Genomic DNA, 24,477 nt, shown 5'->3' with positions numbered 1-24,477 from the left:
TGCCCTTAGCCATGGATTGAAGCCCAGCATCCTCCCCATGAGAGGCCACTGACTGTGTAAACTCCTTTCTTCTGGCGGCTACGGGGACAGGAGGGATACTGATAATGGAGTCCAGCTCGGGGTGACAGTGAGAAGGCTGTGTGCTGCTGGTGTACAGAGCAGGGCAGCCAGCTTGGGAACTTCTGGGTGCATGAGCCCAGGAAATGGGGTTTCAGGCCTGCCTCTCATCTCCTCTCTTTGCTGCTCCTGCCCAGTAGCGTTAGTAGGTTGGTTTGTACTGGGCCCAGGTTCTCTTCCGCTGCGGACTTTGCGGTACTAGGGGTGCAGTGGAAGGAGTGGGGTCAGTCTCTGCAGGCAGGGAAGGTCTGGGGTTACTCTGTGGCCACCCTTCTGGCTGAACTAGAATTGGAGATGGACTCCCCAGGGGGTTCCTCATGCAGGCCTCTGCAGCTGGAACAAGATCCCTGTGATGTAGGGCCTTCACGGTGCAGAAGTGCAAGTGAGCACACAGGTGCATGTATGGCCTAAGTGTGCACAAGCATGAGTGTGCTTGCATGGGTATGAGTGCCCATGCAAACCGGGAAGGACATGGGGACTGTCCAGAGCTAACCATCATCCAAAAAAGCCACATCTTGGGCTGGTTCCAGAGATGCCTATGCCCCTGCAGGTCCAGCTGAAGTCAGTTGGACCTGTAAGTTCTCAGCTCTTCCCGGGACCTGGCCCATTGCTATTACCACAGACTTCTGGCATGCACAGTCTTCCACTGGAGCTGAGCCCTTATCACCTGCAGCTGTATCTGGCCCTGTCTGTCCACTCCTTCCATGTCTGCCAGGTGTCGCAGCTTTCTCTGCAGCCCCTCCAGCATCCCACCCCGCCTCTTCACCTCGTACAGCAGCACATTGTGCACGTTCATTCTGTCAAAGATGGAGTTTTGCAGCTTCTCTCGGGCAGCCTGAAAGAGACACAGTGGCACTCAGGGGGCACTGGCTGGGCTCACCCACAAGCAGCCTGCAGAAGGCTTGGCCCCAAGTGAGTTTCTGAACCACCTCACTCTCAGCCAGCCCAAAGGCAGCCTTGCAATAGGCAGAGATCCCAAAGAGAGGAGAGCCAGGGATGAGGTGATGGCCACAATAGCTGCTGATTGTGCATGGCAGGAGCCCAGATACCACAGTGACAGGCAGCAGGATAAACCCTAAGATTGATGTCAGACAGAGCCTTGAGCTGGAGTCCTGTTGGGTGCAGGCTGGGAGATCTGGGCTCTGGGGTGTGGGTTTGGCCCAGTGTAAGGAATGGGACCCATCACTGGAGTTCATGCAAGCTGTGCTGACATACCAGGTGAGAATCCATGCAGGAGCTCTTTGCAGAATGCAGATCTGGATCTAAAAGTCAATGAAAAAGTCTGACGCTCTAATCCCACCAAAGCCTGGAAATCAGTAGCACATGCCTGTGCCCACAGAATCCCTTTCCTTTCCCTGGTGCTGCTCCTGCCAAGGGAAAACAGGGCCACTGGGGCTGGAAGTGACCCCTGATCTGCCAGCAGTGAGGGCCCCAACTGAACTGATGCTGTAGCCCCTGCTGCTCCCATGTTAACCTCTGGCATGTCCTGAATCCAGCAGGAAGGGAAGGTCCCTAGCTAGGGTGAGGACAACACTGGGGCAGTACAGGTTTCAGAGTAGCAGCCGTGTTAGTCTGTATTCGCAAAAAGAAAAGGAGTACTTGTGACACCTTAGAGACTAACAAATTTATTAGAGCATAAGCTTTCGTGAGCTACAGCTCACTTCATCGGATGCATTTGGTGGAAAAAACAGAGGAGGCAGTACGTCACAGTGACAAGCCTTTGAACTGACAGTAGCTGCTGTGACTGGCAGGAACACATTATAACACAAGGGAGCCACATGAATCTTCCCTGGGGTCTCTGCTGCACACTGCCACTGTTCAGATCTTCTCTGTGACAACAGCACAGACCCTCCTGCTCCAGAAACAAAGGCCTTGCCACCTGAGCTAGAGGAGAATCTCCAGTAACTGTTAGCAGTATAGAGTCTATGGCACACAACCGAGCAGTTCTGATTCCATCCAGCACAGGGTGGTGGGACACACATGAGTGTGCACACACACACACACACACACACTCCCCAACTCACTACAGTACTGACCCCTGGAGCAGAGGTTTGCTGGCATATCACTGAGGGACAATTTTCTTTAGGGCCGCCTCCAGTCCCCCTTCCCCCGTTTTCTCTGCTCTGTCACTGGGCAGTAAATGCCAGAGAGACTGGGTGTGTGCTCTGCCAATTACCTCCATGGTGCTCCTGGCTAAGTGCAACTTCAAGCGCTTTTGCTCCGAGCATGCCTGGGAAATCATCACTTTGTCATACTGTGGGTAGGAGAGGAGCAGAGAGAAACTTGGGATCAAAGTTCTACTACTACTAATCTGTGAGTGCATCTGCACACAGTAATTGTTAATGCATTATTCCCAGTCAAGGGCTGACCTCCCTCCCAACCCCCAGCTATGGGAGCATCCTCAGCTGCCAATGGCTAAAAGCAAGGCAGGGTGAGGCGAAAGTGTCTACATATTTTAGGGGCCTCAATTTTTGGCTTTCCTTCCTGAGACAGCTAGAACTGCCTTTCAGAGGGGCTGAACTTCCACGCCCCCGGCTGACTAGTGTGGGTGCTCTCAGCGCTCAGTGCCTCTGGAAACCAGGCCCAGGATAGATCACGTTGGGGCCCAAAGCACAGATGCCCCAAACTATGCCACAGTGACTTGCCCAAGATCTCACAGCAAGTGAGATTGTCAGAGCTTGGCTTAATACTCAGGAATTCCTGGGCCCCCGTTTTTACTCAGACTGCTAGGCCAGACTGCCCCCTGAAGCCAGCCCAGTTCTGACTAGCAGGCCAGCTTTCAGTGTTCAAGTGGCAGAGCTGCTTGGGGCAGCTGTAGCTGGCCCATGAAGAAATAGCCCTGCCCCACGGAGCTCACAATGCACTGCAGAGCCAGTGGGAGAAGCTCAGACCTTGGGAGCACACAAGGGTCACTGCTGGGGGAGGTCAGCATTGTGGGCAGGGGAGCCTGGAAGGCAGCACAAGGGTGATGGGGAGAAGGATTGAACGGGGGCACGGAGGGAGGGGAGCAGGAGGAGAGCTGGGCAGGGCCTCCCTGAGAGAAGCAGCCTGACTGTGCTGGGGGGCACAGTGGGGGCAGTGCCCGGAGCTGGGGAAATGAGTGACATGGGCAGGATGGGGGTTAGTAGCAGCCCTGGCTGGGCAGTGAGGTGGCTGAGGGAGTCCAGGGGAGAGATGCCCAAGGCTGGGAGCAGGGTTTGGGGGGATGGAGAGCAGCGGGGCAGGGTGGGGTGGGCAGGGGGCTCTGGGGGCTGCAAAGTTGGGTGGTGGGGCAGGAAACAGGGACCAAGGGGGCAGGAGGGGATCCAGGCAGCAGTACCAGTACTGAATGGTATTTCCCTTGGTCTCCTCCTGGCCCCAGGGGAGGCAGCTGAATCCCCTTAGACCTGCACAATGCTGGAGAGCCTCAGCTGGAAGCAGTTTGGGGTGCTGCGGCTCAGGGATTGCACACACCCTGATGGCTCTCCGGGTTAGGCTTAGAAAGCTTGCCCCTTGGCGTGGGGGCAGAGCCAGGTACTAGCAGAGCAATGCCCTGGCTGGGGACGCAGGTACCTTCTGAGCCATGCCCAGGGTGCACATCTCGTTGTGCACATTCCCGCGCAGGAAGCTGATGAGCCCTTTATTCTGAGTGAGCTTCTCCTCCGTCGAATGCGCAAAAAGCTTCTTCCCTTGTTCTAGAGGTAAACTGAGGATTTCAGTCAAAGGGCAGACCCAGGTCCCTCCCCATGATGCGCCAGGCTCTGACAGGGCAGGCCTGGCACTGCATGCTCCACTGCGAGTGGGTGGAACTCACCGTCACATAATTGGTGCCCAGGGCACGTCACTGAGGTGACCAGCTGAGGATCTGGCTCCACGTTTAACCCCCACCCCTTCTGGATATTCTATGGAAACCTCTTGAGATTTCCATTGTAGAGGCCAAATTCTGCATCCTCAGCCAGTCACACATTGCTGCTGCAGAAGCCAGACAGCCCCATGCACCTGTGGTCTGACCTACAGCAGCCCCCGCCCAGACCTTGGGCAGGTGACTCCCTGTCTGGGGTGCCCCTCAACAGCTCCTGTCACGAGGGCCAGCACAGCAGCCTCTCTCCGTTTTTTTGCAGGACCCAGACCTGCCTCTGCCCAGGGGATTTCTGGTGTGTGTCCATAAGTGCTAGGCAGCCAGGATTTAGACCCATATTTCATTTTCTATTTAGACCCATCAGGCATCATTGAGGGTTATTGGTCACTAGACCTCCATGCCCACCCCCATCTCCCAGCCCATCAGTATCAGTGGGGTTTCCTTCTCCCCCATCTCATCTGAGCCCTCTCTAGAGCCTGCTGCAAACCCAGCTACAACCTCATTGGCCCTGCTGCCTAGGATTGCACTTGGCTCCTGGGTCCCGGCAGCTCGATGGGCTGAGGAAGGCTTTTCACTCCAGCCTGTCACAGCCTGGCCAAGAAAGAGAGCATCACCTTGCAGTGAGATGATGGCACGCAGCACCCGGATCTGCTGCTTGATGTCCCTCTTTCTCTGGAACTTCATGGTGGCAGAATGAGGCAGAGAGTATCCTGTCACAGTCACTCAGACTTTGGGTCTTTGCCTGGAGACTCTTCTAGCCCTCTCCTCCCACCAGCCGCTGAGGAGGAGAGAGATCTGCCTTTGGAATCAGCTTTTCTATTGTCCTTGTACTGTGACATCAGGAGGATCTTTGTGACGCAGTCATGCATCACTGGGTTCTCAGTGGTGGCAGTTGGGTGCGTGTGTGTTCTCTTTTCATGCTGTCACAACCCTGCACAGGGAGCTGGTCCAACAGGCCTCATTAACACTACCTAGAAAGACCGCAGACTGGGTTCAGTGGCAAAGGCCTTTGCCAGGTTTATCGTCAACAGAGCATGGCCCTAGGACCCTGGCTCCCTGGTTACAGGGACACTAGCACATGTATGCACACGACAATGGACCAGATCAGCTAGCTGCGGGACTGTCTGCTGCCCCCTCAGCTGGATACGGTGCCCCTCCAGCGACTTTTCCTTCCACACATCGATACAAACAAGTTCATCCATCAGCCTGTCCTCCCATCCTTGTCTTACTTGGGGTCGTGGTTCCCGTGCCAGCTCCCAGGATTGTGCTTATATCGCACCTGTGTGCTGGGGTGGACCTGTGCTTGCCTTCCGGAATGTGTTTACATGAATACCGGGGCCTAGGACTTCCTGGGAGTGCCTGTGTTTCAGCAACGCTAGCTATGCCTTTGCCAAGTTCATGTGCAGGACATGAACTTCTAAGCAAGCATCTGGTTTATGATGATTGGCAATCCCTCGATTCGAGGATGATCTATACCCAGATTTGCATATGGGTCCTGAGATGACTCAGGAGTCTGATCCTGGAACCGCAAATCCACCTGCAGTAGGTACAGACATTTTGTGGCAGGCCAGCAGCTTGCTGGGAGAAAATTATTTCTTTTTCCTTCCTCCTCTTTCTCTTTTCAGCTTTGAGAGCAAGACGCTTCTCCACAAAGCAGGCCACTGCCTGATAGGCCATTGGGGTCGGTTGGTAGCTTGCTCCTCCCAGCTTGTGATGTCCACATCAGTTTTCTTAAGATACACTTTCAGTGTGCCTTTGTAGCATTTCCCCTGACCACCACAGGATCTTTGACTATGGGTGAGCTGAGAGTAGAGGACTTGTTTTGAGAGGCAAGAGTCTGGCATCTGCACACAATGTCCAGCCCAGCGAAGTTCATGCATAAGAATCATTGCTTCACTGCTGGTGACATTGGCTTCAGTGAAGGATGCTGGCGTTAGTGTGGCGATTTTGCCACTTGATGAAAAGGATCTTCCGGAGGCATCATTGGTGATACCTCTCCAGACTCTTGTGGTGCTGTCGATAGGTCACCCAGGTTTTGCATCCATAGAGGAGTGTAGGAACAACAATTGTCTTATAGACCTGGATCTTGGTGTTCTGTCGTAGGTCACAGTCCATGAAAACGTATCGGAGCAATTTCCCAAAGGAAGCATTTGCGCACTAGATCATGTGCTGGATCTCGTTCTCGATTTTTGCATTTTGAGAAAGTTGGCTATAGAGGTAGCAAAAGTGCTCAACTGTCTCCAAAGTCTGACTCTCGATGGAGATTTGTGGTGGGCCATGTGCAAGGCTTGAAGCAGGTTGATAGAGCACTTTAGTCTTCCCTATATTGAGTGAGACTGTCTCCTCTTGATGTCTAAAGTCTTCAGAGTGTTGGGATATATATGTTTATATACATTGTGATTCATATATCCATGTAATATGTTATAGGTCATTGTGGCCTGGTATGAACGATGCGTGCTTGACATGAATGCGTGCATTGCAAGTTAGCAACCAAAGCAAGGACTTAAGGTCAAGAACTTGTAGAACTCTGTGCAAAACCAATCTTATGTTCTGAGAAAAATATGGAAAACCATCAGAAAAGGAAATAACTCCAGCTGGACTGTTATAAAATTGTATAAGAATTGGAGGAAATGGCATGCCTTGGATCATGGCAGCACGCCCTGGATTGTCTCTTTGGAATTGTGTGGGTAGAAGGCCTAGTAAAGAAAGGCAAAGAACCGATGATGCGACGGAATGGACTATAAATGGGTGCCTATGATTTCTGCAAATCGGAGTCATTTATTGATTCAGAGTCCGGTGTGGATATAGATGTGGTTTTCGCCAGCTCCCCGCAACTTATGATCTTATCCTGATGGAAAGAATCTCAACTGGCCATCGGGACCATTCTGACCTTTAGACTCTGGTATAGTATGTTTCGGTTGTGAATGTGGAGTGAGTAAGGTTTGTTTTGTAATCAATAAAGACCATTTAGAGCAGGGGCAGGCAACCTATGGCACGCGTGCTGAAGGCAGCACGCGAGCGGATTTTCAGGGGCACTCACACTGCCCGGATCCTGGCCATCGGTCCGGGGGGTTCTGCATTTTAATTTAATTTTCAATGAAGCTTCTTAAATATTTTTAAAACAGTATTTACTTTACATATAACAATAGTTTAGTTATATATTATAGACTTATAGAAAGAGATCTTCTAAAAATGTTAAAACGTATCCCTGGCACGCGAAACCTTAAATTAAAACGAATAAATGAAGACTCGGCACACCACTTCTGAAAGGTTGCTGATCCCTGATTTAGAGTATTATATACTAACACTGTGTCCAGTATCTGCCTGCTCCCATATCCCATAGGAAGACCTCTATTGCGGGTCTAACAAGTGGTGGAGAATGCGGAGGCGAGAGAGATATTAAGGAATGCCAGATTTCGAGATGTGGTCTTACAATGTTGGGGGAGTCCTTATTTAAGACTAATAAGACTTTTTCCTTACTTGTGAAATTTGTGAGAAATGTGTGAGAAAAAAAAACATATGGGGAGATACCACATGGTGTTAGTGTAATAATGTTTAAAACACTGTTTAAGAAGAGAAGTAAAGGAGTGGAAGAGGCACCACAGTGGATTAAAGTTAAAGTCCCTTCTCTGTTAGAGAAGGAGATTATTGCATTTGGGACATGCCCTTGGATGGAAGGTGTGGTGGAACCAGATGTAATATTTGATACCTTAGAAAACATGTTTGAGAAATATGTACAGCTGTACAAGCTGAATGCTAGTAAAAAGCAAACGGCTGTATTATCGCTGTTGTGGCAACCTGTAAAAATGGTAATTGCATGTAAGGGGGAAATCTGTGAAGAGTTACAAACATTACAAGAGAATGTTAAAACTTGCCAGGAAAATATGGAACGGGTAGTGAGGCAGGCACAGATAATGCAAACTCAGAACAAATGGGGAAACAAAATAGGGAATTGGAGAAAAGAATGATGGATTGGGAAAAGATTAAAGCAGACAAAGATAAATTAGACCATCAAGTGATAGGAATGAAACAGTTAATTCGAGATTTGTCTAAGGAAAAGGAAGAGGAGATCACAAGCATTTCTCACAGTTGGTGCCAGAAAATTATAGCAGCATTGAAAAAGAAAGAGAAAATACAGGAGCTGCAAGTTGTGGCTGTATGTCAGAAAGAGAGAGATTTGGATTTGGATTCCAATGATATTTGGTATGGAGAGGATTTGTGAGGGGAGTCAAGAGAAAAGGGAATTTGGCCAACATTGAGAGGGGCTTTATACTATGTTGAGGGAAGAAATAAGAAACTGTAAGCCAGGAAAGTCTGTAGTAGCGATAGAACCGAGATCAACTATTAAGGATGCAGCGGGGGAGATACAGTCAGAGTAGACACAAATAATTCCTGTGAGTTCATCAGATTTACAATTGATGGTAAATTAGGCCCAGTGAATATGAAAAATTTAGCCACATGGCTAGTACAGTGGGCAGAATTAGGAGGAACAGAGAATTTAAATATGAGTGAATTTTATAGGTTAATCAGGGCAGCTACCACTGGAGAGATTAGACAGGCGGTAGATAGAGCGAAAAATGCTTTGGACAGGCAGCCAGAAGCTCAACATCTGATACCATGATTTATTATGCTGTTAGAGAAAGAGACAGGTCAAAGACCCATGAAGGTGTTATCCAGTGCAGATTACATGAAGCCTGGAGATTCACCCAGGGATTACCTGTTAAAGAGAATAACATTGGGATTTGTTACCAGCTTTGCCCATTACTTTTGGGTATGCTTATTTATTAGGGTTACTCTCTGAGGCGGGGGGGAGGTGTCTGTACTTCTATCAATGTGCTGCTTGTGTCACTTGTGTTCTCACACAGAACTCTACTTCTCCCTGCTGCAAGTTCCCTCCCAATGGAGCTCTCCTGGAGGACCTAGATTCCCCAGAGCTGGGTTCTTCCAGCCCAAGAATCAGATGAACACACACACACACACACACACACACACACACTAACAGAGCACATCTGAAAGGACCAAGTTAATCAGCACTCCCAAGCTGACCCCTTATATGTCCCAGGACTCAGTAGGCTGGATCAAGCAGCACTTCCAAGCTATAACCCTCATAGGCCCTTGGATTCAGCAGGCTGGGTCGAACAGCACCTCCAAGCTGCCACCCTCATATGTCCCTGGTTCAGCACATCTCTATCCCCACTTTCACATTACAATTGTTCTGGTAGTAACCTACTTGATGAGCAAACCGCACAGGATTTTTGGGCACTGCAGGGATCTTTAGCTTAGGTACGAGGACCATTGCTGCAGAGTGAATGAGAAAACCAAAAAATACCAATGAGGGGGAGAGAGAGGGAGAAGCAACCAGCTTAATCATGAAAGTTATTTATTGCCAGGTAATAAACATAGGGGAGCCAAGCAAACAAAACAGTTATAATATTAAATCTAACTTAAACTTGATTATGAAAGTCAGGTTTAGAAAACTATAACTGATCACACAAGTCAGGGTCAGAAGGCTATATCTAGAGAGAGAGAGCTGGGTTCTCACCACTCCGTGAAGCTGGAATCGATCAGGGGTCCCAGGTGGTGGTGGTAGCTGAGGGTCCAGAGTGCTGGAGACAGGCAGAGCTCCCAGGATGATCAGTCAGGAGAAGATGAAGTCCCAATGGAACTGATTCAGATTTTGGATCCAGGCATCAGAGCACTTACTTGAGCATAGGTAGGGGTTTTTGTAGAGAAACAACAGTCGTTCAAGGGAGAACACTTGATTGTGTGTGTAAACCGATGGCTCAAGGGAGTATGCCAAACTTGTTTTGTTCAGGTTAGACAATGGGAGCTGATCGTTCCTGGCTATGCGTGGTGTTCCTTGGAGGGAGCTCACAATGTAATGAGGGAGCTTCACTATTCTGGATACCAGTAAAGGATTTATTACTAGAATTGGTCTGATAACTACTGAACTAGTGTAGTCGTGGGTTCATTAACATCTGGAGCAGAGATCCCCCATCATGCAGTGCTTCCCTGCTTTTCTGGTCCCAGAGTTCCGTGCAGTTCTGGCCTTGGAATCTCTCTTCTCCATTCTATATGCTAATGGAGATGCCTCCTTGTCCCATCTTTGATGTAAATGAGGTAGGGGAGTTTCTTTAATCCTGTCACCCTTATCCCAGGGGTTTAGGTGTGTCTCCCACTGCCTTTTCATTGCTTTTTGTAAGTCTTTCTTCTGATCAGTTTTGCTTCAGGCAGAAGCTGCAGGGGGGAAGGTCGTAAGTCAGAAAGGCTGGGTACTGCGCCCTGGTTCCCCAAGAACACAGAGCTGCAAGGTTATTGGCTGGAGAAATTGGAGGTAGCCAGACATGTCACAGATGGTTCTTTGATGGCAGTTAATTTGAATCAGAGGGAATTTTGGAATGATATGTTTAAAGGATTAGACAGAAATTTTTTAGCGTTGTCTACTAATTTGGTGAACCAAGCAGCCCAGGATGAGAGGTTAACTGTTACGGATGCACTGGAGCACTGGATAGTATGCCAATGAATAATTAAAGGGGGAAGCCAGGTGGAAGGATTGAAACCCAGAGTACCTTTTGTTGAAGCAATAACATATTCAAATGAGAGTGCTGATAGATCAGGATACCGTGAGAGAGGAAGGGGCCACGGTAGAGGACAAAACATCCCACCTCAAGGAGGTAGAGGGTGGAATAATCAAAATGAGCCCCAAAAGGGAGTAGATGTGATTCGGACTACCGCTTGGCGGTATTTGAAATTGAGGGGAGTAGACATGGAGACGTGGGATGGGAGACGTACTGATGAATTTACCAAAGAAATGCAAAGGATGGTAGGAGAAGTGTTTAAGGAGCAGAAAAAGGTTGCATCTGTGCAAGCTGAGGGTTCAGAGAAACCGGTTCTACAGGGAAGCCCGGATGACCAGTCGCTCCCCCTGGAAATGGGTCCTGAGGAATGGGAGACGGTAACTAGAGTACAATGGGGTTCAAACGGGAGGCCTAGGACAACTGTCACTGTGGGAGATAATGGACCCAAAGATGCCCTATTGGATAGAGGGGCTGGTGTAAATATTGTAAATAGAAGTTGTGATTTGACTCGATATGTGTCAGAGATCATTACAGCAGCCTCCTTTATTGAGGAAGGAATGACAGGAAAAATGTATCATTCAGTAGAAGTAGTTATACCCAGAGAGAGTGGGGGATTTTTGTTGTAAAGAATAAATGTTTCAGAGAGATCAGGCGGCTGAGCCAGTAATATTGGGGACTCCTTTTTTGAAGAGGAATTGGGTCATTTTGGATTTAACAAATGGAGTTCTGTGGCGTGTGCCCAGCTGGATGGAAAGCGTCCTGACAGCAGGATGCACTCCAGGAATACGTGCTGCAGACGCAGTGGAGGAGATTATACTGGATCAAAAGGATGTGGGTAAAGGGGTTTCTCAACGTATGGATTAAGAATAAAGCAGAATGTGGTAAAATCAAAGCATGTATTAAAATCATGGGGGACGAAGTGCCACCACAGAGACAATTTTCAGAGTAGCAGCCGTGTTAGTCTGTATTCACAAAAAGAAAAGGAGTACTTGTGGCACCTTAGAGACTAACAAATTTATTAGAGCATAAGCTTTCGTGAGCTACAGCTCACTTCATTGGATGCATTTGGTGGAAAAAACAGAGGGAGATTGATATACACACACAGAGAACATGAAACAATGGGTTTATCATACACACTGTAAGGAGAGTGATCACTTAAGATAAGCCATCACCAGCAGCAGGGGGGGGGGAAAGGAGGAAAACCTTTCATGGTGACAAGCAAGGTAGGCTATTTCCAGCAGTTAACAAGAATATCTGAGGAACAGTGGGGGGGTGGGGTGAGGTGGGGGGGAGAAATAACATGGGGAAATAGTTTTACTTTGTGTAATGACTCATCCATTCCCAGTCTCTATTCAAGCCTAAGTTAATTGTATCCAGTTTGCAAATTAATTCCAATTCAGCAGTCTCTCCTTGGAGTCTGTTTTTGAAGCTTTTTTGTTGAAGGATAGCCACTCTTAGGTCTGTAATCGAGTGACCAGAGAGATTGAAGTGTTCAGGCATTGGCACACTGACAGCAGGATTGTCTGGCTATGTAGACTCCCTCCTCAGGCCCTACGTTACCAGCACTCCCAGCTATCTTCGAGACACCACTGACTTCCTGAGGAAACTACAGTCCATTGGTGATCTTCCTAAAAACACCATCCTAGCCACTCTGGATGTAGAAGCCCTCTACACCAACATTCCACACAAAGATGGACTACAAGCCGTCAGGAACAGTATCCCCGATAATGTCACGGCCAACATGGTGGCTGAACTTTGTGACTTTGTCCTCACCCATAACTATTTCACATTTGGGGACAATGTATACCTTCAAGTCAGCGGCACTGCCATGGGTACCCGCATGGCCCCACAGTATGCCAACATTTTTATGGCTGACTTAGAACAACGCTTCCTCAGCTCTCGTCTCCTAATGCCCCATCTCTACTTGCGCTATATTGATGACATCTTCATCATCTGGATCCATGGAAGAGAAGCCCTTGAGGAATTCCACCAGGATTTCAACAATTTCCATCCCACCATCAACCTCAGCCTGGACCAGTCCACACAAGAGATCCACTTCCTGGACACTACGGTGCTAATAAGCGATGGTCACATAAACACCACCCTATATCGGAAACCTACTGACCGCTATTCCTACCTACATGCCTCTAGCTTTCATCCAGATCATACCACACGATCCATTGTCTACAGCCAAGCTCTACGATACAATCGCATTTGCTCCAACCCCTCAGACAGAGACAAACACCTACAAGATCTCTATCATGCATTCCTACAACTACAATACCCACCTGCTGAAGTGAAGAAACAGATTGACAGAGCCAGAAGAGTACCCAGAAGTCACCTACTACAGGACAGGCCCAACAAAGAAAATAACAGAACGCCACTAGCCATCACCTTCAGCCCCCAACTAAAACCTCTCCAACGCATCCTCAAGGATCTACAACCTATCCTGAAGGACGACCCATCACTCTCACAGATCTTGGGAGACAGGCCAGTCCTTGCTTACAGACGCCTCCCAACCTGAAGCAAATACTCACCAGCAACCACACACCACACAACAGAACCACCAACCCAGGAACCTATCCTTGCAACAAAGCCCGTTGCCAACTCTGTCCACATATCTATTCAGGGGACACCATCATAGGGCCTAATCACATCAGCCACACTATCAGAGGCTTGTTCACCTGCGCATCTACCAATGTGATATATGCCATCATGTGCCAGCTGCCATGTACATTGGTCAAACTGGACAGTCTCTACGTAAAAGAATGAATGGACACAAATCAGACATCAAGAATTAGAACATTCAAAAACCAGTTGGAGAACACTTCAATCTCTCTGGTCACTCGATTACAGACCTAAGAGTGGCTGTCCTTCAACAAAAAAGCTTCAAAAACAGACTCCAACAAGAGACTGCTGAATTGGAATTAATTTGCAAACTGGATACAATTAACTTAGACTTGAATAGAGACTGGGAATGGATGAGTCATTACACAAAGTAAAACTATTTCCCCATGTTATTTCTCTCCCCCACCTCACCCCACCGTTCCTCAGATATTCTTGTTAACTGCTGGAAATAGCCTACCTTGCTTGTCACCATGAAAGGTTTTCCTCCTTTCCCCCCCCTGCTGCTTTTGATGGCTTATCTTAAGTGATCACTCTCCTTACAGTGTGTATGATAAACCCATTGTTTCATGTTCTCTGTGTGTGTATATAAATCTCCTCACTGTATTTTCCACCAAATGCATGCGATGAAGTGAGCTGTAGCTCACGAAAGCTTATGCTCTAATAAATTTGTTAGTCTCTAAGGTGCCACAAGTACTCCTTTTTTTTTTCACAGAGACAATATAAATATCCTCTGCAAGCAGAGGCAGGAATTGAGAAAATAATTGAATCGTTAGAAAAATAGGGAGTGATTGAAAAGGGGAATTCTGCATACAATAGCCCAATTTGGCCTGTATTAAAAGCCTCTGGAGATTGGAGATTGATAGTGGATTTAAGACAAATTAATAAAGCTACCCCGCCTCCCACACCCCTCCAGGCACCAATAGTAGCAGATCTACCTCAAGTAATGGCAAGAATACAGGGGGCCCTAAATGGTTCTCTGTCACAGATTTGGCAAATTGTTTTTTTACCAACCGACTGCATCTCTATTTTTGGGCCTGCTTTGCGTTTACTTTCAAGGGACGGCAGGACTTATTTAAAAAAATTCCCCAGGGCCTGCATGGTGCCCCGGCTATTGCACACCAACATGTGGTGTGAATGCTGGATCAATTATCCAAAGAGGTTCGGGAGAATGTCACCTCATATGTAGACGACAAATTAGTGAGGGAGACACTGAAGAGGAGGTGACTGAGTGGACTAAAAAAGTGTTAAGAGTAATCCAGGAAACAGTTTTCAAGGCTAACAAAGAGAGAGCCCAACTAGTGCAGAGAAGAGTGAATTATTTGGGGGGTGACCCTAGGGGAGCAAGGAATTCAGGTAGAAATTTACCAAGGCCAGAGGATTCTCATGCATTGAAGGTGATGTTAGGAGGGTTTAACTATTTAAGGAAACACACCTGGAATTTTGCTGCTATAACTGGACCCTTGTGGAGTTTACTAAAAAAGAAAGTAGAATGGGACTGGGGGCCTGAACAAGAAAAAGCTTTTTGTCATTTAAAACAAGCCTTGATGCAAACTCCAGCTTTGAAATTCCCAGAGATAAACCAGCCATTTGTGATTAAGTTGGCAGCAACTCAACAAAGTCTAGTGGTGGTATTGATGCAGGAAATTGACAGGAAGTTAATACCGGTAGCATACAAGTCTAAAAGATTAACTCCTATGGAGCAGCAGTTTGGGATCTGTGAAAGAGAATGTTTAGCTGCTGTGTGGGCCATTGAAGCTTTTGCTTTGACTGCTGGCACAGCCGCTATTATAATACAACACTTCACTCTCCCCTGAAGTATATTTTATCAGGGAAACTGCAGGGGAAAGGTGTATTAAATAGCAGGATGGCCCAATGAACCTTGATGTTAACTAGCAGAGATGTTACTTATGAGAATAACAAGCAAGCAATGATGTTACCATATGCCCTCCTAATGGAAGGAGAGAAGCATGAATGCCCACTTCCAGAAACTGAACCAAAGTTAGTTGAAGATGCACCCCCGGTAGATGAAGTGTTAAGCTGCAGAGAAAAAGAGGTTTGGTTTATAGATGGTAGTTCATACCATGAGAACTCAAATTGATGGGGAAACTATTTCTGGTTCTATGAGTTTGACTTCATCTCAGGGAGCAGAGGTCAGAGCTTTTGGTGATCAGCTTAAACAGAAAAATAATGTTGCTGACTGTCTTTATGTCTATATGAATTCAGACTTTGTGGTACATGGACTGTTATACTGGATTGGGATTTAGAAAAAGAATCATTGGGAAACAGCTGAGGGGAAAAATTTGGTCCAGAAGTAGGATTGGAAATCTATCTATGATTGGTTGAAAAAACACCCAGGAAAATTAAGAGTAAGAAATATTAAAGGTCATGAAAAATGGGAAGGGAATGAAAAATATTGAAATGATAAAGTGAATGTGTTAGCTAAATTAGCAGCAAAGGAACCTTTGGGTGTTATGGAAGTTACTAGAGCTCAAGCCATAAAACAGGAGGTTAAACCTGAGGAAAGATGGAGAAACTGGAATATACAAGGTGGCTATGCAGTGAATAAGAAAACAGGAGAGGTAAAGTGGCTACCTGACAAACTTCAAAGAGAAGAGATTATTAACCTATGTCACTCTATGGCCTACCAAGGAATAGAGCAGGGGTCGGCAGCTTTTCAGAAGTGGTGTGCCCAGTCTTCATTTATTCACTCTAATTTAAGGTTTCACATGTCAGTAGTACATTTTAACATTTTTAGAAGGTCTCTTTCTATGTCTATAATATATAACTAAACTATTGTTGTGTGTAAAATAAATACTGTTTTAAAAAATATTTAAGAAGCTTCATTTAAAATTAAATTAAAATGCAGAGCCCCCCGGACCGATGGCCAGGACCCGGGCAGCGTGAGTGCCACTGACAATCAGCTCACGTGCCGCCTTTGGCACATGTGCCAGAGGTTGCCTGCCCCTGGAATAGAGAATATTCTCTTTAAGATAAAACAAATTGGAATATGGCCTGAGGTGCAAGAGGACATAGAAAACTTTGTTAAAAACTGCATAAGGTGGGCAGCAGATGGGAATAGACCACCGAATTCGGGACTCTTGTTGCACAAAAGAATTGTGGGGCCATGGAGTAGAATACAGGTTGATTATATTGATAAATTGCCTAAGACCCAAAGGGGGAATCAGTATTTATTAGTGATAGTAGATTTCTTTTCTCATGGGTGGAGGCGATTCCCACCAGAAATCATACTGCAGAGACCACAGCCAAAAAGTTGTGAGAAGTAGTGTTTTAGCAGTGTTTAGTGTTTACTTTACTCCAAAAGTAATTGATTCAGATAATGGGCCACATTTTGTAGGAAGAGTAATTAAAAGTTTATTAAAAGCCTTAGGAATAAAATGATTCTTAGCTATCATCCTCAATCTCCAGGGACAGTAGAAAGGATGAATCAAACTATTAAACAAGCTCTATGCAAAGTAATGCAAGAAACTGGCAAAGATTGGGACGATAAATTGCCAGTGGTGTTGGTGGGAATACAAAGTAGTGATCGACTGGGTACTGGCTACCAGTCTATCAAATTCTCTTTAGAAGGCCTATGAAATTGTGGAGCCCTTTGCTGTATGAAGAAGAAGAGGAAGAGGTATCAGAGGTATCAGTTACCAAATAGGCAAGGGAGTTACCAATAGAACTTAAGAAAATGGAATTTAAACTGACTGACACCATTGAAAAAGCAAGAGACTATAGGTATGTCTACACTATGAAATTAGGTTGAATTTATAGAAGTTGGTTTTGTAGAAAGCGTTTTTATACAGTCGAGTGTGTGTGTCCCCACACAAATGTTCTAAGTGTATGTAGTCGGCAGAGTGTGTCCACAGTACTGAGGCAACCATCGACTTCCGGAGCTTTGCATTGTGGGTAGCTATCCCACAGTCTCCACCACTCATTTGAATTCTGGATAGAAATCCCAGTGCCTGATGGGGCTAAAACATTGTCATGGGTGGTTCTGGGTACATATCGTCAGGCCCCCGTTCCCTCCCTCCGTCCGTAAAAGCAAGGGCAGACAATCGTTTTGCGCCTTTTTTCTTTCTGTGCAGATGCCATACCATGGCAAGCATGGAGCCCGCTCAGCTAACCATTACTGTATGTCTCCTGGGTGCTGGCAGACATGGTACTGCATTGCTACACAGCAGCAGTTTATTGCCTTTTGACAGCAGACAGTGCAGTATGACTGGTAGCCGTCGTCGACGTAGTCCTGGGTGCTCTTTTAACCGGGCGCCTGGGCAAACATGGGAGTGACTCAGCCAGGTCATTTCCCTTGTTTTGTCTCATGGCGATTGAGTCTACCGGCAGTGCACTGTCTTTTAATTTGCAGCCAGCAGAAGATGATGGCTAGCAGTCATACTGCACCGTCTTCTGCCGAGCACCCAGGAGGTGACAATGACTAGCAGTCGTACTGCACAATCTGCTGCCAGGAAGATGTATAAAGATAGATGAAGTGGCTCAAAACAAGAAATAGACCAGATTTGTTTTGTATTCATTTTCTCCTCCCTCCCTCTGTGAAATCAATGGCCTGCTAAACACAGTTTTGAGTTCTATCCTTGAGGTTTTGAGTTCTATCCTTGAGGCGGCCATTCAGTTTCTCGCAAAGATTGTTGATTTTAATTCCCTGTAAGCCAACCCTGTAAGCCATATCGTCAGTCGCCCCTCCCTCCATCAGGGCAACAGCAGACAATTGTTCCACGCCTTTTTTCTGTGCAGACGCCATACCTCGGCAAGCATGGAGCCCACTCAGATCACTTTGGCAATTAGGAGCTCATTAAACACCGCAAGCATTATCCAGCAGTATATGCAGCACCAGAACCTGGCAAAGCGAAACCGGGCATTAAAGGCGACATCAGCGCGATTACGAGAGTGATGAGGACATGGACACAGACTTCTCTCAAAGCATGTGCCCTGGCAATGTGGGCGTCATGGTGCTAATGGGGCAGGCTCATGCAGTGGAACGCCAATTCTGGACCCGGGAAACAAGCACAGACTGGTGGGACTGCCTAATGTTGCAGGTCTGGGACGATTCCCAGTGGCTGCGAAACTTTCACATGCGTAAAGGCACTTTCATGGAACTTTGTGACTTGCTTTCCCCTGCCCTGAGGTGCAAGAATACCAAGATGAGAGCAGCTCTCACAGTTGAGAAGCGAGTGGCAATAGCCCTGTGGAAGCTTGCAATGCCAGACAGCTACCAGTCAGTCAGGAATCAATTTGGAGTGGGCAAATCTACTGTGGGGGCTGCTGTGATGCAAGTAGCCAAGGCAATCAAAGATCTGCTGATATCAAGGATAGTGACCCTGGGAAATGTGCAGATCATAGTGGATGGCTTTGCTGCAATGGGATTCCCTAACTGTGGTGGGGCCATAGACTGAACCCATATCCCTATCTTGGCACTGGAGCACCAAGCCAGTGAGTACATAAACCGCAAGGGGTACTTTTCAATAGTACTGCAAGCACTGGTGGATCACAAGGGACGTTTCACCAACATCAACGTGGGATGGCTGGGAAAGGTACATGGCGCTTGCATCTTCAGGAACTCTGATCTGTTTCAAAAGCTGCAGGAAGGGACTTTCTTTCCAGACCAGAAAAATAACCATTGGGGATGTTGAAATGCCAATAGTTATCCTTGGGGACCCAGCCTACCCCTTAATGCCATGGCTCATGAAGCCATACATAGGCAGCATGGAAAGTAGTCAGGAGCTGTTCAACTACAGGCTGAGCAAGTGCAGAATGATGGTAGAATGTGCATTTGGACATTTAAAAGCATGCTGGCACAGTTTACTGACTCGGTTAGACCTCAGCAAAACCAATATTCCCACTGTTATTACAGCTTGCTGTGCGCTCCACAATATCTGTGAGAGTAAGGGGGAGACGTTTATGGCGGGGTAGGAGGTTGAGGCAAATTGCCTGGCTGCTGGTTACACACAGCCAGACACCAGGGCGGTTAGAAGAGCACAGGAGGGTGCGGTGCGCATCAGAGAAGCTTTGAAAACCAGTTTCATGACTGGCCAGGCTACGGTGTGAAAGTTCTGTTTGTTTCTCCTTGATGAAATCCCCCGCCCCTTGGTTCACTCTACCTCCCTGTAAGCTAACCACCCTCCCCACCTCCCTTCAATCACCGCTTGCAGAGGCAATAAAGTCATTGTTGCTTCACATTCATGCATTCTTTATTAATTCATCACACAAATAGGGGGATAATTACCAAGGTAGCTCAGGAGGGGTGGTGGAGGAGGGAAGGACAAGGCCACACAGCACTTTAAAAGTTTAAAACTTTAAAACTTATTGAATGCCAGCCTTCTGTTACTTGGGCAATCCTCTGGGGTGGAGTGGCTGGGTGGCCGGAGGCCCCCCCACGGCGTTCTTGGGCATCTGGGTGAGAAGGCTATGGAACTTGGGGAGGAGGGCAGTTGGTTACACAGGGGCTGTAGCGGCGGTCTGTGCTCCTGATGCCTTTCCTGCAGCTCACCCATACTCTGGAGCATATTAATTTGATCCTCCAGCAGCCTCAGCATTGAATCCTGCTCCTCTCATCACGCTGCCACCACCTTTCAGCTTCAGCCCTCTCTTCAGCCCGCCACTTACTCTCTTCAGCCCGCCACCTCTCCTCTCAGTCATTTTGTGCTTTCCTGCACTCTGACATTGTCTGCCTCCATGCATTTGTCTGTGCTCTGTCAGTGTGGGAGGACAGCATGAGCTCAGAGAACATTTCATTGTGAGTGCATTTTTTTTGCCTTCTAATCTTCGCTAGCCTTTGGGAAGGAGAAGATCCTGTGATCCTTGAAACACATGCAGCTGGTGGAGAAAAAAACAGGGACAGTGGTATTTGAAAAGACACATTTTATAGAACACTCTTTCATGGGTAAACCTTGCTGTTAACATTACATACATAGCACATGTGCTTTCGTTACAAGGTCACATTTTGCCTCCCCCCACCGCATGGCTAACAGCGGGGAACATTTCTGTTCAGCCATAGACAAACAGCCCAGCAGGAACAGGCACATCTGAATGTCCCCTTAAGAAAAGCACCCTATTTCAACCAGGTGACCATGAATGATATCACTCTCCTGAGGATAACAGAGAGAGAAAGAACGGATGTTGTTTGAACGCCAGCAAATATACACTGCAATGCTTTGTTCTACAATGATTCCTGAGTACGTGCTACTGGCCTGCAGTGGTAAAGTGTCCTCCCATGGTGGATGGAATAAGGCTGGCCTCCCCAGAAACCTTTTGCAAAGGCTTTGGGAGTATATCCAGGAGAGCCACAAATGCCAGGGCAAATTAATCATTAAACATGCTGGCTTTTAAACCTTGTATAGTATTTTAAAAGCTACGCTCACCAGAGGTCCCTTCTCCGGAGGGGAGCGGAGGCCTGGCGGGTCTGGGAGGCAGCCTTGGGTGGGTTCGGGGGTACTGGCTCCAGGTCCAGGGTGAGAAACAGTTCCTAGCTGTCGGGAAAACTGGTTTCTCTGCTTGTTTGCTGTGAGCTATCTACAACCTCATCATCATCATCTTCCTCGTCCCCAAAACCTGCTTCCGTGTTGCCTCCATCTCCATTGAAGGAGTCAAACAACACATCTGGGGTAGTGGTGGCTGAGCCCCCTAAAATGGCATGCAGCTCATCATAGAAATGGCATGTTTGGGGCTCTGACCCGGAGCAGCCATTCGCCTCTCTGGTTTTCTGGTAGGCTTGCCTCAGCGCCTTAAATTTCACGCGGCACTGCTTCGGGTCCCTGTTATGGCCTCTGTCCTTCATGCCCTGGAAGATTTTCACAAATGTTTTGGCATTTCGAAAACTGGAACGTAGTTCTGATAGCACGGATTCCTCTCCCCATACAGCGATCAGATCCCGTACCTCCCGTTCGGTCCATGCTGGAGCTCTTTTGCGATTCTGGGACTCCATCACGGTCACCTCTGCTGATGACCTCTGCATGGTCACCTGCAGCTTGCCACACTGGCCAAACAGGAAATTGAAATTCAAAAGTTCACAGGCCTTTTCCTGTCTACCTGGTCAGTGCATCTGAGTTGAGAATACTGTCCAGAGTGGTCACAATGGAGCACTCTGGGATAGCTCCCGGAGGCCAATACCATCTAATTGCATCCACAGTACCCCAAATTCAACCCAGAAAAAACGATTTCAGCGCTAATTCCCTTGTCAGGGGTGGAGTAAGGAAATCTATTTTAAAAGCCCTTTAAGTCGAAAAAAAGGGCTTCGTCATGTGGACGGGTGCAGGGTTAAATCAATTTAACGCTGCTAAATTCGACCTCAACGCATAGTGTAGACCAGGGCTATGTGGATTCTCATATGGCTCAGGACAGTAAATTATGGAAAATCAGAGATACAGTAATGTATTTGAAATTAACATCGAAAAATCATGTCCTGGAGTCTAAATGGGTTGGACCATTTTCCATCATGAATAAAATTTCACCTACTGTAGTGCAGATTAACAAGGGGGGAAAGGGAAAGTGGGTCCACATATCACAATTAAAGTTATGGATTAAATAATGTTCCTTTCTTTTTCTTTTAGTTTATCTTCCAGAGGAAAAGGAATGCCCAGTTGCACTGAGATTATCCTGTATGGACCTTGGATTTGGAGTTTGTATATGGTGCTACAATTTTTGTAATTGGTTTATTGCTTATGCTTGCTTTGCTTTGCATTTTGTGCTTAGTAGAAGAATTATGTTAAATGCATTATATTTTAGGAAGAAAAAAATAATACCAGAGCTTGAGCGAAGATAGACGAGGTTAGTGTAAGTATTTAGAATAATATGGCTGGAAGCATCAGGCATTATTCCTATGGAATAATGGCCATGGGTGCAATATTGAGGATCCTCATAATTCAAAAAGGCTGGAACTATGGTTTCTGGCTTTTATGTTTTTTGAATATTTGGGGACATTTAGGGGTACATGAACATACATATGGGAGCATCTCTAGGATGGAGGTGTGGATGACAGGGAATTATACATTTGACTATTGGTGGGACAGAATGGGAAAACAGGACCAAACAAAACCAGATGTAAAGAAAAACCTTTTGAGGTAAAATTTGAAATATTGTGTGAAGATGGCAAAAATGTGACATGGGAGTATCTAAAGCCAAAAGATTTGGAAAAGCAATGGAGATATTTGTACATATTAAGGAGGGAAGGTCACCTAAGGTTTAGATTTAGTAATGATGAGAACAATCTGAATATGAGTACTCTGAACTGTATCTTTTGGAGTTTGGGATTTGATGTAGTCACCCTAGATGTGACTAATGAACAAGAATTGGCTATTACTCATGTGCGATGGAGTGAGTCAACGGCTCTTAAATTATGGGAATATGGTATAGTAGCAAATCCTTCCATAATGATAAGATTAAGTTGTTTTAGGAAAATCAATGGGGGAATATATTTTTGGGGATATGGTTGGGTTTTTTTGTTTATTAATCAGATACCAGTAAACAAAATTGCACCAAGAATCATGGCAGATGAGCACTCATATAGGAGGGGAGAAGTAATTGAAGTCCCAACTGTTGTGGATAAAACAATCTGGTTGGAAGGAGCATGGCAATAACAATGGGGAGACGGGACTATACAAAATAAGAGAGGTATAGGGGAATGATCGTAGGTAGTATTGGTGTTGGAGCTGGAGTTTTAAACTTGTTTGATATTGAGACTTACAAGGGAAAATGTCATCTTTGGGTAAGATTTTGGGGGCTATACAGACACGTGACACAAAATATTGGTGCATTATCGGAAAAAAGAATAAGAAGTGTGGAACTCCGGTTGAAACAAGCCCAAGCCTTGAAAATGTCTCTAAATATAAATCTATTAGGTGTGTCTGGGATTGACAATAAAACTATAGCAGCAATACAATGTGTACAGATGGACACTTATGGGATACAATACATAGAAAGAATGGTTAATCTATTAAGTAATGGGCAATGGCCTTTTGAATGGTTCAAAGATTCCCATACATAGAATCAACGAATTACAGGATGGAAGAAATATATGGAGTTTAATTGGGATCAAGCCACTCTGAGGGGAGAATAGAAAGGCAGAATGCTGTTACACAACACAGGGAAGCAACGAAAAGCAGCAATGGACTGGGTGTTGTCAAAAATTATTAATGGAGAGTTATGGCAAATAGAAATAAGTGGGACACACTTGATTCAAGAAGAAGGGGATTATAAATTAGTAGAATTAATGAAACATTGTGAAGAGTGGGGATGAAGCAAATGGGCGTGCTCACAACTAACTTAGTCCCTAGAGGGATGTCATTTGAACCATTCAAGCGGACAATGTACCATGCAATATTTAGCCTCTAATGGTACAAGCGTGTTTGATTTAGGCAATGGGTGTATTTGTGTGGTAACTACTGAAAAACATGTATTTTGTGGAGGTATGACAGAAAAAGGTCCAATTGAGTCACATAAACATAATGTAACAGAGGTCATTTTAATGGAATTATTTACTGAGGTGCTCTATTTTTAAAAAAGAAAATTGTTTGGGAACCAAAAGATGTGAACCGGTCCTTTGATTTGGGGATACATTGAGAACAATGGAAAAAATTGATTGATGAAAGCAAAAAAATCAGGCAATATGCAAAAAATGTATCCAAGTCTGCTCAGCTGGGGAAAAAAAAAACATTTTGATCCACAATGGTCAAATATTAAAATTGGGGAAAGAAGGAGAAGAATTGATAATTTCTCATTGGTATGATGTTTTTAAAGGATGGTCTCCCAGTGTCACAGCTCTTCTAAATTTAATGCTACATCCTATTGTGATATTATTTGCATTAATGAGTTTGTTAACCTTTATTATGCTATGTTTATACTACCAAATAAGAAAGTGACAAGAAGTTTTGGAGCAAGTGATATATAAAATTGAATTGCTTGTGAAATTATAATGTGATACAATAATTAATGGCATTAATCATGTATCAAGGAAGGGAATGTTGGGATATATAGTGATTCTTATATCCATTTAATATGTTATAGGTCATTGAAGCCTGGTATGAATGACGCGTGCTTGACATGAATGCATGCATTGCAAGTTAGCAACCAAAGCAAGGACTTAAGGTCAAGGACTTGTAGAACTCAGTGCAAAAACAATCTTATGTTCTGAGAAAAATATGGAAAATCATCAGAAAAGGAAATAACACCAGCTGGACTGATATAAAATTGTATAAGAATTGGAGGAAATGGCACACCTGGGATCATGGCAGCCCGCCCAGGATTGTCTCTTTGGAATTGTGTGGGTAGAAGGCCTAGTAAAGAAAGGCAAAGAACCGATGA

At 46.1% G+C, this 24,477-nt stretch overlaps 1 protein-coding gene and 1 long non-coding RNA gene across 2 annotated transcripts in view; one reads left to right on the top strand and one right to left on the bottom strand.

Annotated features, from left to right (window-relative positions):
* Window positions 1–4,639, bottom strand: part of CCDC183 (coiled-coil domain containing 183) — a 25,910-nt gene extending 21,271 nt beyond the window's left edge. The window contains exons 1-4 of the mRNA XM_038374819.2: window positions 4,570–4,639; window positions 3,670–3,791; window positions 2,294–2,371; window positions 785–952 (exon numbers count right to left, since the gene is read on the bottom strand). Of these exons, the coding sequence (XP_038230747.1) occupies window positions 785–952; window positions 2,294–2,371; window positions 3,670–3,791; window positions 4,570–4,639 (438 nt within the window). The remainder of the gene's footprint in view (window positions 1–784; window positions 953–2,293; window positions 2,372–3,669; window positions 3,792–4,569) is intronic.
* LOC119844233 overlaps window positions 1–24,477 on the top strand; it is a 25,430-nt gene extending 953 nt beyond the window's left edge. Inside the window, exons 2-3 of the long non-coding RNA XR_005289204.2 lie at window positions 21,729–21,807; window positions 24,181–24,477. This is a non-coding gene — a long non-coding RNA (uncharacterized LOC119844233). The remainder of the gene's footprint in view (window positions 1–21,728; window positions 21,808–24,180) is intronic.

The sequence above is a fragment of the Dermochelys coriacea genome, chromosome 16, assembly GCF_009764565.3.
Source record: "Dermochelys coriacea isolate rDerCor1 chromosome 16, rDerCor1.pri.v4, whole genome shotgun sequence".
Classification (NCBI taxonomy): Eukaryota; Metazoa; Chordata; order Testudines; family Dermochelyidae; genus Dermochelys; species Dermochelys coriacea.
The sequence above is the reverse complement of the archived record's forward strand: the minus strand, read 5'-3'. Positions and strand labels throughout refer to the sequence as shown.